Source organism: Arachis ipaensis, chromosome B09, assembly GCF_000816755.2.
Source record: "Arachis ipaensis cultivar K30076 chromosome B09, Araip1.1, whole genome shotgun sequence".
Classification (NCBI taxonomy): domain Eukaryota; kingdom Viridiplantae; phylum Streptophyta; class Magnoliopsida; order Fabales; family Fabaceae; genus Arachis; species Arachis ipaensis.
In genome coordinates this window covers 1,672,689-1,690,580 of record NC_029793.2, presented here as the reverse complement: position 1 = coordinate 1,690,580, position 17,892 = coordinate 1,672,689, and the positions used below count along the sequence as shown (strand labels likewise).

The window sequence follows — 17,892 nt, the reverse complement described above, 5'->3', positions numbered from 1 at the left end:
CGCATACATAAAAAATATAAAGTATTTTTTAGATAAATCGTAACGATATTTTGATATTTTATTGATATTAAAATATAAATTAAAATTTTTAAATATTTTTAATGTCTTATTTTAATTATATCAAGTATTTAAAATATTTTTTTTGTTTTAATAAATAATAATATATACTATATCTAAATTTATTTTAAGAATATAGAGACATGCTACACATACAAATCTTTTTGGCATACAAGTTTATACAAGTTAACCCTAACTTAATAAAATTCACTTTTATAATGCAAGAAAGACGAAGAAGAATTTTGAATTATACAAAACTTATCAATACATATACACCAAAAAATTTTAAATAATACAATATAAATGACTTGTATAAACTTGTATGTGTAAATAACTTGTATGTGAAGAATAATTCTAAGAATATATGTTAAAAATAAGACTGGACACGCTGACACGTGATGGTATTTAGGAGTGTCTAAACATGTCCGGAAAAGAATCTTTTATTTTTTATTAAGACATGAATGGACACAGTAGATACGCGTGTCGGACGAGTGTCGGCGAATGTCGTATCCGAAATGTGTCCGACACGCAGACACAACAACTCAGCAAAGTGTTCGTGGTTCGTTGTTAGAGTCCTTAGAGATATATAATAAATTTGCAAATGTGGATTAGTATTAATGTGAATGTAATTATAGGATTGATTTTGATCAAAATTCGTCTAGTAACTATAGTATTGTATGCACATAAAAAATATAAAATAAACTAGTAATCTTTAGATTGTCCATGATAAGCAAATCCTTGTGCAGCCTTAAAAGATTGTCCATGCTAATGTTTAGATTTCGATGCGGAGAAAGTTGTTTGTATTTTAGGCCTGGAAGCGTGCTTAACTTGTCTGTTTAATTGCTTTTCGGCTTCTTCTAGTCCCTTCAGTTCTCATTCTAACCAAGAGAATACCACATACTCTTATGAAAGGAGAAGAAAAGAACATGAATTATTCTTTGAGTGTGTCTTTTGAGTTGATTATAGCTGATTCTGTTTTCTAGAATTAATTCTTCATTGTACTTACACATAGATATCAAACAAAAAATTATGCGTATTGTTTTATTCGTTGCACGTGACAAGGCAATTTCTTGTATAGCTTTTGTAGAATGAATAATTGGTTTGAACATCTTCAAAATTACTCTTACCAAGTTTGTCTAGAGAGACATGCAGTGTTGTCTCAACTCTTACAATTACAAACGCCAATTTTACGTTTTCTTCTCAATTATTGATGATGGTAGTAATGTTTGCTTGGTGAACATAAATTCTGTCATTAATAAGAGTATATTGAAATCTTGAAATAATAATTTAACTGAAGCATTTAAGGTTACGTAGAGATTATTTGGTATCGATGTGATTTTGATCAAAATTGGTTTAGTATCAATATCAGTATATCACCATGATTGATATTAAAAAATAGTATATATATACTAATAGCTTATTAATATTGAATAACATTTATGTCACAAGTATGCATTGTTAGACGATGATAATCAAAATCAAGTTGGAAAGCTAATTTAAAAAAAAAAAAAACATAATTAATCCTTGATATCTTGGCATATAGATATAATATAAGTGGAATCATTCAAGTTCTATGAAGCTAGCTAATCCAAATAAACAATTGAAATCTTTTTAGATAATCAAACAAATGATTAAGATGGATAACAGGATAATATTCAAATACAAATTATTGTCCACATACTCATCATGCAATGTGAGTGATGGTTTATTCATAATTAAACACACAAAAGTAAAAAAAATTAAAAAAAATTAAAAAATGTTCCATAACATTGTTTTATTTAGGAAGCTTTAGGATGGATGGCAAACCATGTCTGGATGAATGTGAGAACAAGGCCAAGTGTGGCAGCCAACAAAGCAATGATGGTCCATGGCGAGCGAAAAAACGTGTTAGAGGCCTCTCCCATCCAAGACAACATTCTGATCCTGCCTCGTTTGGACTCAAAATGTGAATGGATTTGGTCTCTGATGTGAGCGAACAATGGTGTCTCAGGCACAAGAATGCTGTCCATCTTATTAAACAGGTCGGCCACTTCCTTGTCATTGGCAAGTTCGTTGATAATTATGCCGGCCATTCTCAGCTCCTTCACATCCTCCGGTTGGTCGATGAGAGAGCTCATGAAGACTAAAAATGAGCTGACCTCGAACTTGTTGCGAAAATCAGGACACATCTCATAGGCTACAAGGTTGAAGAATATATGAGGTGTTGAGCCATCTACTATGAGTTCAGGAAGCTGCAGCATCCCATCTTTGAAGCTGGGGTACACTGAGTTGTTGTGGGAATCTTTTGTCACACGAATCCCAGCTGCCTTGAGTTCCCGGATGGTCCCAATCCTGTACTTCCTGAGGTGCAGGGATCCCCTCTTCATGAAAATAAAATTGAAAGCTTTGTAGAATGTGTGTTGGTCTCTCATTAAGAGGGCCTTCCGCAGATAATCAAGAAGATGGACGGGGTCCTCATCATCATCTCCATCCACTGCTACCTTCACTTCTTCATTCTCTCTTTTCTTTCTCGGAAGCTTGGGTGCTGTCTCAACCTGAATACCATGAACTTGGAGGAAGTTGAAGAGGCATTTTTGGAGCCTTTCTTGGTCCTCACACAAGAGCCTGAGTAATTGGAAAGGAAGCTGGTTGTCCAAGATAAGCAGATCCTGGTGCAACCGTACAAGCTTGTCCATGCTAATCTTGAGCTCTTGCTCTGGATCAACTGACAAGTCTGATTTTTCCAGCAATTCTAGAACACAACATCCATCCACTATCAAACTAGCTGCGTGCAACCGATGCCTATCGTATAATTTCTCCCACATCGGTTTCGGTGACCATGTGTCCTCCACATGGAGTTCCCTACATATATCTTCAAGCTTTAGGTTAGTACGCTTAAGATACATTGCTGCCCATGCGTTCTTATACAGCTCTCCTTGCTCAGTTCTATGAAACTCACCAAGTGAAATGATCTGTGGCCTGTAATATCTGTGAAACTCAACCTTTTCAGCCATGTATGCTGGAATTCCTTGTATTTTAGGCCTTGAAACTTTGTTACCTTCTCCAGTTAATTGCTTCTCGCATTCTTCTAATTCCTCATACCGATCATTTGCCCACTCGGTATAGAGGGATTGTTTGTCCTCCGTGGACTCCATTGTTGGATGCATACTATCGAGTAGGTGGGTTGAGGTGAGAAAACAAATGACTCTTGAGTGTGTTTGGTTGTTTTACAATCTAGTTAAGTCGGTCTTTGATTTTCTGTTTCTTAATTAACCAAAATCATTATGGTGTAAGTTGGGGACCCACACTTTAAAACAAAAGGAAACAAAATAATATAAACAAGTAGTGGCTTATAGTCATGGGCAATAAAAAGGAGAGAAAAAGATAAATAAGTCATTGATCTTTTGATTTTTTAGACATTTAAGTTTTTAAGGATTTAAAAATACATTTAATTTTTTGGCATTTTTAAAACTTAGACATATCGATCCCTCATACAACACCTAAGAAAATTTTTTAAATGGGACAAATTGGATCTAGGGATTGATGTGTCCAAATTTTAAAGAAGTCAATAACTTAAATATATTTTTAAATTTTTAGAGATTTAAATGTCCGAGAACCAAAAAATCAAGAATCTATTTGTCATTTTTTCTAAATAGAAAAAGTAGAAAGAGAGAAGATAGGGAGTCTTTCGTTTGAAAAAAAAAAACACAATGAGTGAGGGAGAAGAACTCAACCAAGAGGAGAAGAAATTGGAGGAAAGTGAGGGTTCAATTTGGTTTCATTAAACTGAATCTTAGTTTTTCCCAACATAAGGTAATTGACTAATTGTTTAAACTAGAGTGAGACCCGCGCAATGCGCGGAGAGGTAGATTATTTATATTATATAGTATATTTTAATAAATGTTATATTAAATTTAAGGAATTTTTGACAATTAGTATAAGAGATTAAGAAATGAAGAGTAGTAAGAGTCTTAATATGTATAAGTTGTAGAATTTGAATATTTGTAACTGAAATTTTTTATAATTATTATTATTATGACACTTTTAATGTATGTTTATTGTATTTAATTAGTAGTTGATGTTTCAATTGAATAATAATAGATAAGAGTTTTTTGTTTTAATTTTTTTAAAACATTTTACTAAATAGTGATTGGTTGATTTTCATCTAGCAATTTTGGGTATTAACTCTTCCCATCTGTCATTACCACTGCAAATCATTTTACAACAAAGAGAATAAGATATGGTCAAAGAATGATAATCCATTCTAAGTAAATTGTGGAAGCAATACTGCACATGTGGAATAACAATTTGAAAAAAAGTAACACGTAAATGTAAATTGTGGAAGAAGTACTCCACATGTAAAATAACAATTTATAATTTAATGATGAAATATTGCAATCGATAGTATATAGGGAGCAATAATTTTAAAAGCACAATAATTTTGGTTGTGAGTGTTGGACAAAACCGTTTACAAAAGAGGAATACATAAACTTGTGCTACTTGCAATGAGTTCATAATTAAAATGTTATTATTTATAACAAATAAATAAAGCTATTGAAAATGATATTGAACAATGAAAAGAGTCGGCAAAGTTGAAAATCTTTAGGAAGATACCTGAGACAAATTTCCTACGTTGGTGGCGCCGAATGGTGACGTTGGTCTGAGACCTAGAATCGAGCTCTGGAGAACCGTTTACAAAAGAGGAATACATAAACTTGTGCTACTTGCAATGAGTTTACAATTAAAATGTTATTATTTATAACAAATAAATAGGGCTATTGAAAATGATATTGAACAATGAGAAAAGTAAACGGCAAAGTTGAAAATCTTTAGGAAGATACCTAAGACAAATTTTCTACGTTGGTGGCGTCGAATGGTGACGTTGGTTTGAGATCCAGAATCGAGCTCTGGCAGGAAAACCACAAAAGGAGGAATGGAGTTTGCCCTGGTTTCTGCAATTTATGCAATGCGGCTCCGCCAGAGATGGACATCGCGATGTACAATTTGTTTTGAAGAAAAAACAATGGCTCATGGGACCGGAAGAGGACGGAGGAAATCGGATGGGACCGGAAGAGGATGGAGGGAATATGATCTTGGTATGGAGAGGTGTTAAGAGGGTGAGGGTTTGAGAAAGGTAATAAGCTCTTTGGTTTTGAGAGCTTTTTGTCGGGGTAAATGTTAATTTGTGTTTTTGTTGTTTTAGAAATAAGGATTGATTTGGAAAAAGTTAATTTGTTGGTTTTTATTGTGTTTTTACTTGTTTTTTGTGTTTTTTTATGTGAAAATAAAAGTTGATTTGACAAGATTTGAGTGGTGGATTTTAAAATTTTGCCAAGTAAGCGTTGGTGCTAACATGACGTTAGTAGAAGAAGAGAAATAACTTAGAAGAGATGTGGATAAACCTATGTACCTACTTTTATATATTAAGAATAGATGAGGCTTCTTTAAAGGCATGGTGAATTTCATATTCATTCCTATGAGGATTTAAATATATGTATGTGTCATTTTTTTAAGCTTGCAACTTGCACCTTCTCACTAGCACTATAGCAAGTTCGATCCATCCAAGCCTCAATCAAATTTGATATGTTTTCCTCCGAATTCTATGGTTGACTATTGTTAGTTATCAATAATAATTAAAGAAATCATAAACGTAATACTTAGAAATATAATTATCTAGTTGTGTTTTCATCTTGTATTTTGCTTCTGTCTGTCTTAAAGATATTTAAAAAATAAAAAATAAACAAATCTGACATATAGTATTTGAACTTCCAATATATTAGCAAACCTTACTAAAAGAAAATTCTGTAAAAGGTTATCTAATGAAATCAGAATTGTTTAACTTGTACTAATGTAAGTCGTGTGCATATCATTTATCATGGTAATATGATATAGTGGAAGCTAATGTTTGCTTGGTGAAGTTTCCGATTTTGCAATGTGCTTCAAGTGAGTACTCATTCCTGTGACAAGATAATTTATGATTTATGGGTTCTGCTTCACTCAATTTCAACTAGATCCTTCTGATTTTTTCATAATAAAAATTGGAAATTATGAATTTCAGCATCATAATAATTAACAGAAGAATAAGATTCCAAAGACTGCATAGCAATTTGGGATTTAAATACACACTGCAATTCACATACTCATATGATGACTATATGAGTGATGTTTTATACATCATTAAGCACACACAACATTAAAACTTAACAAGCAAAAGATTTGATATGATCCTGCCTCGTTTGGACTCGAAATGCAAATGGATTTGGTCTCTGATATTAGCAAACCACGGTGTCTCAGGCACCAAAATAATGTCCATCTTATTGAACAGATCAGACACTTCTTTGTCACTTGCAATTTCATTGATAAGTATGCCAGCCAATCTCAGCTCCTTCACGTCCTCCGGCTGGTCAACGAGAGAGCTCAGAAGCACTAAATATGAACTGATCTCGAAGTCGCTGTGAGAATGAGTCATCTCATAGGCTACTAGGTTGAGGAATATATGAGGCATTGTGCCATCCACAACTAGCTCAGGAAGATGTAATATCCCATCTTTGAAGCTGGGATAGATTGAGTTTCCATCCGAATGTCTTCTCAAACTAATCCCAGCTGCCTTCAGTTCTCTTATGGTTCCAATCCTATACTTTGTAAGGTGCAAGGATCTTCTCTTGATCTTGATCTCGACACGAATCTCATTATGGATTGTGTCGAGATCTCTCATCAAGAGGGCCTTCCTTAGATAATCTAGAAGATGGAGAGGATCATCATCTCCCTGGACAACTAGCCTGTGTTCTTCTTTTCTTTTATAAGCTTGGGTGCCCTCTTAATACCATGAACTTGAAGGAAGTTGAGAAGGCATTTCTCCAACCTGGCTTCATCTTTGCAGAAGAGCCTCAGCACTTGAAAAGGAATTTGGTTGTCCATGACAAGAAGATCAAGCTTGTCAACACTAGCCTTTAGTTCTCGCTGTGGATCAACTGAGTTTCCTGATTTCTCCAACAAATGGAGTATAGAACATCCATCCACTATTAATAACCATGTGATGAACTCGTTCGTGTCTTCCACATGGGTGCAGTATTGCCATGTCTCTTCTTCATGCAGTTGACTTATTTCTTTGAGCAGTTCTGATTCACGGATTATTGTGCTATATAGATCTTTGACAGATTGATTAGTATCCGTAAGATACATGGTTGTCCAAGCTTCCTTGAATGGCTCTCCTTGGAGATGTTGTCGTCTTGCTAGATGAACCGGGCCAATTGCAATGAGCTGTGGCAAGTAATATCTTCTAAATTCAGCTCTTTCAGCCATGTACTCGGGAGTTCTTCGAATTCTAGAATTTGAAATATTGGTAACATCTCCGACTAATTTTGCCCTCGATTCTTCTGCTCTCTTCCATTGCATTTCTATCCAATATGGTAAGGCATATTCTTCCTCCTCAGAGTCCATTGTTGAATGCACAATATGGAGTAGTAGGTAGGTTATGCAGGGGAAAAGGAGTGTGAATGATTTATGAATGCTTTCTTTCTACTCATTTTGCTTTCTAAGTCAACCACCCTCAAAGTCTTTGATTTTTTCTTTTTCAAAGCAGCATGTCACTTGCTTTGGATCCCTTGTCATCTTCTAAAAAATTACCAAATTTTATATTCAATCAATTAACTTCCCACTAGCAGGTCAAATCCATCTAAGGTTTTGATAATATTTTCTACGTTTACCAGCCAATTCTGGGGTTGGCTTACATGTTTTAGTGAACTTTTTTTTAACACATTATTACGTTGAAAAACTCTTATTATTGTGAATATTATTGCAAAATAAATAAATAAATAAAGAAGTATATGAGAAAAGTGTTCCTTCCATAGATGCTAAAGCAAATTAGAGTCATACATAGGTGGGTACAGTTTGATGAAACGGATGAGATCTACTAAGGACATTATGGTGGCAATTGATAAATAGATTTATCACTATAGCTTCTAAGCTGATAAGCTTAGGATAGTTTTTGACACTTATACATGACTACATATTCTCCTGTGGACCTGCTTCAACACTATATGAGTAAGTTTTTCCCCCCAAAAAAAATCAGCTAGGTGCACAAGCATCCTGCATTAACACAGAGTCCAGAAAAAAGCCGCACCTAAAAGGTGTAATATATGCCGCCTAGCTAGATAATTACATCAGTAGCTGTTTTCACGACTTGAATCAGTGACCTTGAAGTCATACGAATAAAGAATATATTAGATAGTTGGGTAATGAATATTCATGAAATATTCCGTGACCTCACAAGTGATGCTTTATTAATGATCAAACACCTACAAAATTAGAACTGGAAAAGCAAACCATGTTATTATGAGGCTTTAGGGTGGATGGCAAACCATGTCTGGATAAATGTGAGAAGAAGGCCAAGTGTGGCAGCCAACAAAGCAATGATGGTCCATGGCGAGCGAAAGAAGGTGCAGTAGGCCTCTCCCATCCAAGACAGCATTCTGATCCTGCCTTGTTTGGACTCAAAATGTGAATGGATTTGGTCCCTAATGTGAGCGAACAATAGTGTCTCAGGCACAAGAATACTGTCCATCTTATTGAACAGATCAGCCACTTCTTTGTCACTGGCAAGTTCATTGATAATTATGCCACCCATTCTCAGCTTCTTGACATCCTCCGGCTGGTCAATGAGAGAGCTCATGAAGACTAAAAATGAGCTGATCTCGAAGTTGTTGCAAAAATCAGGACACATCTCATAGGCTACTAGGTTGAAGAATATATGAGCTGTTGAGCCATCTACAATGAGTTCAGGAAGCTGCAGCATCCCATCTTTGAAGCTGGGATACACCGAGTTGTTGTGGGAATTTTTTCTCACACGAATCCCGGCTGCATTGAGTTCCCGGATGGTCCCAATCCTATACTTCCTGAGGTGCAAGGATCTCCTCTTGATCTTCTTGTGGTTGATATCTGTGTAGAATGTGTGCTGGTCTCTCGTTAAGAGGGCTCTACGCAGATAATCTAGAAGATGGACAGGGTCCTCATCATCATCTCCATCCACTGCTACCTTCACCTCTTCATTCTCTCTTTTCTTTCTGGGAAGCTTGGGTGCCGTCTCAACCTGAATACCATGAACTTGAAGGAAGTTGGAGAGGCATTTTTCAAGCCTGGCTTCATCCTGACACAAGAGCCTGAGTGATTGGAAAGGAATTTGGTTGTCCAAGATAAGCAGATCCTGGTGCACCCTCACAAGCTTGTCAATGCTAATCTTCAGCTCTTGCTCTGGATCAACTGAGCTCTCTGATTTTTCCAGCAAGTGAAGTACACAGCATGCCTCCACTATGATATGATCTGCGTATATGGTTGGTGCATCATATAATTTTTGCCACATAGGTTTCAGTAACCATCTTTTCATTCTGTTGTCATCACAGATTTCCCTAAATAAATCTTTAACTTTTAGATTAGTATCCTTAAGATACATTGCTGCCCATGCTTCCTTATACTGCTCTCCTTGTGTTGTTTTTGGATTAAACACACCAAGTGAAAACATCTGTGGCTTGTAATATCTATCAAACTCCGGCTTTTCTGCCATGTACTTTGGAACTCTTTGTATTTTAGGCCTTGAAACTCTGTTACCGGCTCTAGTTAATTGCTTCTCCGATTCTTCTATTCTCTCACACAGATCACTTGCCCACTCGGTAAAGACGGAATCATCTGCCTCCATTGTTGCTACTTGCTCTCTTTGTGCACACCAGAGTAGTCCCAATGGTTTTATGAGAAACCAAAACCATTGTTTAATCTCTGAATTCTATGGTTGACTCTTGTAGGCTAGTAGGGCCACTATTGTTGTTATAAATAATAAATAAATCATAAAAATAAGACTTAGGAATATAATTATCATCTTGTAGTGTCCTTTTCTCTGTCTTAAAGATGTTTTGAAAAAAAAAAAGAAGAAATAAACATGACCTATAGCTCATGAACTTTCAAGAGAGACATGTAGTGTTGTTTTGAACTCTGAAAGAAAAGTATATGCTCTATTTCTGTGAATTTTCATCCCCTTGTAATTTATGAATGCCAATTCTATATGTTTTCACCTTCTTGATTATATGCCTAGTTTAGTTAAATGGTACTAATGTTTGCTCGGTCAACATAAATTCTGGCACAAATAAAAGTATATTCAGATATATTTTGAAATGAGTAAATTTCTATAATAGTCCCTGAAATTCACGGGATTACCCAATTTGGTTTTTGAAGTTCCAATTTTACTATAGTGATCTCTAGATTGAGCTCCGGGTACTATAATGGTCCTTAAACTTATTTCCGGTGATGACTCATCTGTTTCAGTACTGACGTGGCTATCATGTGCCACGCTGTCATCTATCAAATGCAAGCACTGAAAAACCTTTGCATAATATAAGTAGAATCATTCAAGTTCTGTAAAACAAATCCAAATAAAGCGTCAAATCTTTTAGGTAATCAAACAAGTGATTAAGATGCGTCAAAATTTAGAAGAATAAAAACAAATCAAGATAACTAGCAGATAGTTTATCATCCTTAAAATAAGCAAGAGAGTTATATTCCAGCAGACGCATAACAGCATAAGACTCAAATACAAATTATTGTTCACATACTTATGTGAGTGATGGTTTATTCATAATCAAACACACAAAAATAAAACTTAAAAACTAAAAAAAAAAAAAGAATAATTCAGCCATATGAAAGGAGAGGACGCTGCAGTGGAGTCCTAAGAAAAGAACATGAATCATTCTTTGAGTGTGTCTTTTGGGTTGATTAGAGTTGATTAGAGGAAGAATATATAGTGGACATAAGCTGAGGACATTGGTCCTGACTTTTTAACAAATGACTTTTGTGTTATTGTCTGTAATTGTCATGCCCAAAATGAGCCATGACCCCGACTCAACGATAAATTGAATAAAAAAAATAACAAATATTTGAAATAGAAAATTACAATTTCTAAAATGAATAATTACATATTTTTAATAAAAGATAAAATAAATAAATATGGATGGATTCTGCCTGTGACATATGGAGCATATACATCTAGGAACTCGACAAAAATAGATACTCATTGCAGATCGTGACTCTTGATTAGAAAATCTCACATAGTCAAGTATTTGTTCCTGAAAAATATTTTTAAAAAAAAGGGGTGAGTTTTGCAACTCAGTGACTAGACAATACATCTATAATCCACATGAGACTATATAAACATTATTATCAAAGTAATTTAAATTAGAAAATAGCAGTTGATAATAATAAGTGAATCAATAAGGGAGTTCTCATACAGAAATCAAATCAAAAGTCCACACATGGGCGGCTCCACTTCTATGGGTAGCCCTTTTCTCTTGTGTGTCCTAACAGAATAACAGATCTAACATGTGGCCTACACGTTAAGCTAGCAACACCCCTGCTAGCTGGAGTCTGAGTCAGATGCATCTAAGTTAACGTCATAACCGCCGTTAACTACGGTTTTCTAATACGAGCCTCCCAAACCAATTCAAAACATATAGTTTCAAATACAATGAATCTTCAATCTCTCAAATATATAAGGTATCGAATCAAATCAATCAGATAATATTTTTTTTTATCAGAAATCTTTTCAAATCATACTTTCTCAATCATAAAAACATATTTCATAATTTTAAAGTGAGTGCCAACAAATACTTTAATATTTCAAAAGTATATATTCGAATAAAATCAATATTCTAAATTAATATAAAGCTTTATCAAACACATATATAGTCTCATGTAAATCTCTAAAGTATGAATTTCATAAAAATAATTATTCAGCTATAATAAATCAATTATTCTAATTAAATCAAAGTTCTTCAATAACAGTTTTATAAATATAATTAAAAACTCATAATAGCATAAACCAAAAGATTAACGGTTATAAATGTAAAGCCTACTCACAGCATGGTCCTAACGGACCGAAGAGACCAAACCCAGAGTGTCGAATTCAAGATAAGGAGGATTGAAGTAGAATAAAATGAATGAGCGCAGAATATGGACTGGAGTAGCGACAAAATGGAGCTAGCGATAGTCCCGGAAATCTAAAACAGGAAAAACTAAAATCGAATTAAAACAAGGACAAGACAGATTAAATGGTGGCATAATAGGACATGAAAGCTAGAGCAGAATCAAGGAAAAAGGCTGGACCGGGATAATGACAGGAACAGTTCAGCTCCGGCGGCAACGACGACTTGGTCCAGGTACATCCAAACGGCGACATGAACAACACAGCAGCAGACGTCCCTCCTTGGCGTTTCTTGGCGGCGGCCATAGCAGCAGCAGCAGCGGAGTTCCAACGGCGGCAGAACCTCCCTGCGACCACTTCTCTCTTCACACGCGTTCTGTTTCTCTCCCGGCGACAGATTTGGCGGTGCGAAACGAAGGCACGAACGGCCGCAATGGTGGCTGGGCTTGACGGCAACGACCCTTCCCGTGGCGGCTCTGGGTAGAACGGCGCGTCTTCCCTCTGTTTGCAAACCTCCATGGACGGCAACGATGAAGACCTCGACGGTGACGACGGCGACACGAGACGGTGACGCCTCCTTCTCCTTGCGCGGCTCTCTCTCCCTCGGTTCTGGCCTTCCTCGCGATGACACCACGGCAGCGACGGTGGCAGTGACACCCACCGGCGCCACCTCCCTTCCTTCTTCTTCTCTTCCCTCTCCGGTTCTCCCCCTCTTCTCTTTTCCTTTTCTATTCTTTTGTTCTGCTGTTGGAAGGGGTAAGGGTGGCTAGGGTTTTGGTGAGTGTGTGAGGGAGTGTGCTATGTAAAAGTTAGGGTTAGAATTTTGGTTTGGAAAAAAAAAGAGAAGGGTATTATAGGGATTTTACATTCTAGCCTCCTTAAAAAGAATTTTCGTCCTCGAAGATTGATATAATCTGCAAGACTTTATTTGGTTTTAGCACTTTACCAAACATGAAAAAGAAGTATAAAGAGATCTAAAAGTTATAAGATAGGTTTTTGTTAAAAATATGCGGTTGACATTCACCGACTCACATTTTCTTGACAGCTTTGATGTACATAGCACTCTTCACTTCGTTCGTCAATCTCCTCAAAATACCTTCTTACTTCATTCTTTCCTTGGTTCTGTAGTATATATCTACGGAAGCAACCGGTCTTACGTCATGTCTTAGAATTATATCTTTTCGAACTTCAGCATCAATAAGTTGTGTCCTAATGAATTAACGTATCGTTTGCTATATGGGAATCGCACGTGACACCGAAATAAGCACGGGTTTACTCAAAAGGATTCGAAACCTAGAAAGAGAATAGCAAACATCATAAATGGTGTTCGCACGAACGTGGAAGGATGTTTAAGATTGCAATTAAACAATGATGTACAGAAACAATGAAGTGTCCCAGAAAGAGAATCAATTGAATTTTAACGAAAAAATCTGAATCAAAAAATTTTTGATAGAAACAATAAAAGAAAAGATAGTGCATTAGGTCAAAACAAGTTTAAGTTGGATCAAAGAAGTACAAAGTTCACTAAAAGAAGATAACCAAAGTCAATGGCAGTGTTTTTTTTTTTTTTTTCAAAAAGATTTAAGTGGATGATTAGGGACACGATAAGGCAAGAAAAGAATCAAATCAATAACTTTTTCAAAGAAGATCTGGAACAAGAATTCGAGGAGAATATTAGAAGATATGATGTATTATAGTAAAGAAAGTTCAGATTACATCAAGGAGTTACATAGTTCACGTAAAGGAATGCAACGTCAACACATATGTTGTCGAGAATCTATGGGATAGCCAAAAGCACGACGATAAGATCGAGATATGCATAAGATGTAGGACGTGAAACAAAATAATCAAATTTCCAATTTCAACAAGGATTAAAACAAGGAACTCTTGATATGAAATATAGCGGAGTGAATGATAAATAAAATCACGCGGCACGATTATAGCGCATACTTCAACACAAACCATCCCAAGAAGAACACCTAACGTTCCCAAACTTAACGATTACCATTACTTAAATAAAAGAAACGAAAGAGTTTAGAAGAACTATTTCTCGCAAGTTATAATTTCTAGCTCTCCGTATGCACCATGCTAAACAATCATACCACAAGATGTGACGACGCTAGATAGAATATAGATTTTTTTTTCTTTCAACAAAACTAGAAAGCGAACAAAACAAAACAAAGTCCAGCAGAACAATATCATCATAGCATAAGAGGCTTTAGGGCATAAGTAATTGTTGAAATCACCGAAAAAGTTTCACCATATTCCTTATTCTATAACCATTCCTCATCAACGTCATCATCAAGACTCTAAAAAGGCCAAAAATAATGAAAGTATTGCAAATAATTGAGAGAGTAAATTAGGAAAAGGACATAGATGTTGCATCCAAAATTAGAAGCTAGCATATATAAAAAATGGTATCACTTAAAAATTTCTATTTCTAAACATCAACAACCATAACAAAACGAAATATTCAAACACAATCAATCAAAGCATACAGATAAAGAAAAGATTCAAAACAACCAAATGCAACGTATAATAAAAATCCAAAATAAATGAACCAGTTAAAAAAGGAAACTCATGAAAAGAAAGAAAAAAAATGATAAATTTACATCTTCAAGATCAAATTGTGATCAATCCATACCCATTATTTCCTAGGTTAACAAGCTATGACGGAACAACTCAAGATCAAACCCAAAAACTCAAAAAGAACTCACAGTACAAAAATTTATTCATCAATTTATTTAGAGTATAGACATCCCCAATTTTCATACATTACAAACAAGAAATTTTTCAATCTCCATCGCCCACAATTTCAGTGCAAGGTGTCAAATACAGATGGGCTAGCAATTTAAAATATTTTCGACATAATTCTATAATCATGAAAGAAAACTTATGTAACATATAGAAGTTTATGACTCAATATAGTATTTATTGTACAAGCACATAATTCTCAAGTGAGCATTACCATACTAATCATATGAATTTAAAAGGAAAAATTCTTCCTTGATATCTTAAAAGCAAAATATCTAAAGGAAATAGCATCAACCAATCGAGAGTCATCACTATATCATAAAGCCAATGACATATAAGTTGAGCAATTAGAATTTAGTTCTTTCACTCTTTGTTCATGGAAGAATAATAACAAAAATAACTAAATAAATAATCGCATAAGTATGAAAGTCAAGTTTAAACCATAAACACTTTATGAATAAGATAAGATATGAAAACCTCCTAGCTCACTATTAACTTATTTTAGCAATTTTCAACCAAGATTCATCAAGTTACAACCGCATCAATCACCAATTCAGCAACACTTACATATTATTAAACTACTTTACAGCAGCAACCAATAACCTCATGCATCCCTCAAAAGCAATTAACTCAGATTATTTATTTGTTAATAATCACTAATCAAGCAACATATATCAGCAAAGAACTATCTAAATTAGTAACTAACTCTCACATGCAAGTTACAATTTAACACATATTCAAGATAATCATCATATGCTTTATAATCATTAGAATATAACAAGGAAAAAAAAACTTGTATATAAACTTTGTTCAGCTTTGAGGATTTAGATATCTAGTCTTTTTCGTTGAAAATCAATAAAAATTATTTTTAATATGCAATATCTATAATCCCAATCTTACAAGGCACTACAAATCAAGAAAATTAATCTCTCTAAACTTTTGAGAATAAAAACTAGTTAAGAGCAGGAAAACTCTCAAAAAACTAAGATTGAGAGAATTCTCAAGTTTTATATCTTAGCCAAGAGCAAAATTCATTATTTAATCACCAACAAAAAGCAAGCGTTCATAATCTAGATATCACCTGAACAATCAGAAAAATAGTTCCATAACAGAAAAACCATATTTGACAACATAGTACCATAATAGAACCAAATCAGCAAATTAAAAAAAACTCAACCAAACTTCTAGGTTGAAAAACATTTCAATCCAGCCAATTAATCACCCAAATAATTCACTACACCTAAGTAGAGAAAATCATTAATCTAACAAACAACAATAACACTTCATTCATATGTTTATCGCATAATTCTTCTCCTTGAGCAACTGAATAACAATTTTTTTTTAAAATTATTGATTTGAAAGAAAGGATCACAAGCAACTCAAAATTTAGTCATAACTTCAAAGATTATCAACATAAAAATAAAAATTCAGATATCGCTTATCAAGTCCAAAACAAGGCATCTCGTTTAGTAACTCAATAAATTCATGCAACCCAAAATTTCAAATACAGCTCTATAAAGGAATTAGATAGTAATTCACAGCAAATACCAATCGGATCTTCTAAGTATTTCATGAAATATTGACATTAGGAATCATAGAGAACAACACAAAGACGAAAAAGATTAAAGCATGCATTCACAAAAAGGAAAAAGATTAGAACTAGCTACAAGGCAGGAATCGCGAACCGGAACCGAAACTGAAACTATTGCAAGAACACATTCGAGAAAGCCTAGCAAAGGATAAGGCAAGATTGGGTACAAAAGGACAAGAGTAGTAAAAAGAGGCAGAGGATAGATGATCACAATAATTAGAAGACAACAATGACATAAAGGACAAAGAGGACATTCCTATAGGCCTTTGATAGTGCCACAATTTGTACAAATAGGCGCGCTTCTATTTATACAATTGTAATCCTACCATAGGACACTTGCTCCATATTACACAGATTAAACCTAAGCTCTGATACCACTTTGTCATGGCCCAAAACGAGCCATGACCGGCGCTTAGGAAAATAATCCCTAGCAAGCCTAATCGACTCAACGATAAATTGAATAAAAAAAATAAAAAATATTTGAAATAGAAAATTACAATTTCTAAAATGAATAATTACATATTTTTAATAAAAGATAAAATAAATAAATATGGATGGATTCTGCCTGTGACATATGGAGCATATACATCTAGGAACTCGACAAAAATAGATACTTATTGCAGATCATGACTCTTGATTAGAAAATCTCACATAGTCAAGTATTTGTTCCTAAAAAATATTTTTAAAAAAAAGGGTGAGTTTTGCAACTCAGTGACTAGACAATACATCTATAATCCACATGAGACTATATAAACATTATTATCAAAGCAATTTAAATTAGAAAATAGCAGTTGATAATAATAAGTGAATCAATAAGGGAGTTCTCATACAGAAATCAAATCAAAAGTCCACACATGGGCGGCTCCACCTCTATGGGTAGCCCTTTTCTCTTGTGTGTCCTAACAGAATAACAGATCTAACGTGTGGCCTACACGTTAGGCTAGCAACACCCCTGCTAGCTGGAGTCTGAGTCAGATGCATCTAAGTTAACGTCATAACCGCCGTTAACTACGGTTTTCTAATACGAGCCTCCCAGACCAATTCAAAACATATAGTTTCAAATACAATGAATCTTCAATCTCTCAAATATATAAGGTATCGAATCAAATCAATCAGATAATATTTTTTTTTATCATAAATCTTTTCAAATTATACTTTCTCAATCATAAAAACATATTTCATAATTTTAAAGTGAGTGCCAACAAATACTTTAATATTTCAAAAGTATATATTCGAATAAAATCAATATTCTAAATTCATATAAAGCTTTATCAAACACATATATAGTCTCATGTAAATCTCTAAAGTATGAATTTCATAAAAATAATTATTCAGCTATAATAAATCAATTATTCTAATCAAATCAAAGTTCTTCAATAACAGTTTTATAAATATAATTAAAAACTCATAATAGCATAAACCAAAAGTTTAACGGTTATAAATGTAAAGCTTATAGCATGGTCCTAACGGACCGAAGAGACCAAATCCAGAGTGTCGAATTTAAGATAAGGAGGATTGAAGTAGAATAAAACGAATGAGCGCAGAATTT

The 17,892-nt window shown here is 34.4% G+C and overlaps 1 protein-coding gene across 1 annotated transcript; it reads right to left on the bottom strand.

The window, feature by feature from the left end:
- On the bottom strand, positions 1,856 to 10,796 carry LOC107614684. Its single transcript, XM_016316826.2, has 2 exons — positions 8,397 to 10,796; positions 1,856 to 2,440 (listed from the first exon to the last, which is right to left on the bottom strand). Exons 1-2 carry the CDS (start codon positions 9,725 to 9,727, stop codon positions 2,281 to 2,283), a joined length of 1,491 nt encoding a protein of 496 aa, XP_016172312.2. The 5' UTR covers positions 9,728 to 10,796; the 3' UTR covers positions 1,856 to 2,280.

What these genes read in the sequence shown, in the direction of transcription:
- LOC107614684 (XM_016316826.2), bottom strand. Translation starts at nt 9,727, where the DNA reads ATGGAGGCAGATGATTCCGTCTTTACCGAGTGGGCAAGTGATCTGTGT. An exon ending in CTCACATTTATCCAGACATG is followed by an intron (nt 2,441 to 8,396) that starts GTTTGCCATCCA and finishes CATTCTACAAAG; the next exon opens with CTTTCAATTTTATTTTCATG.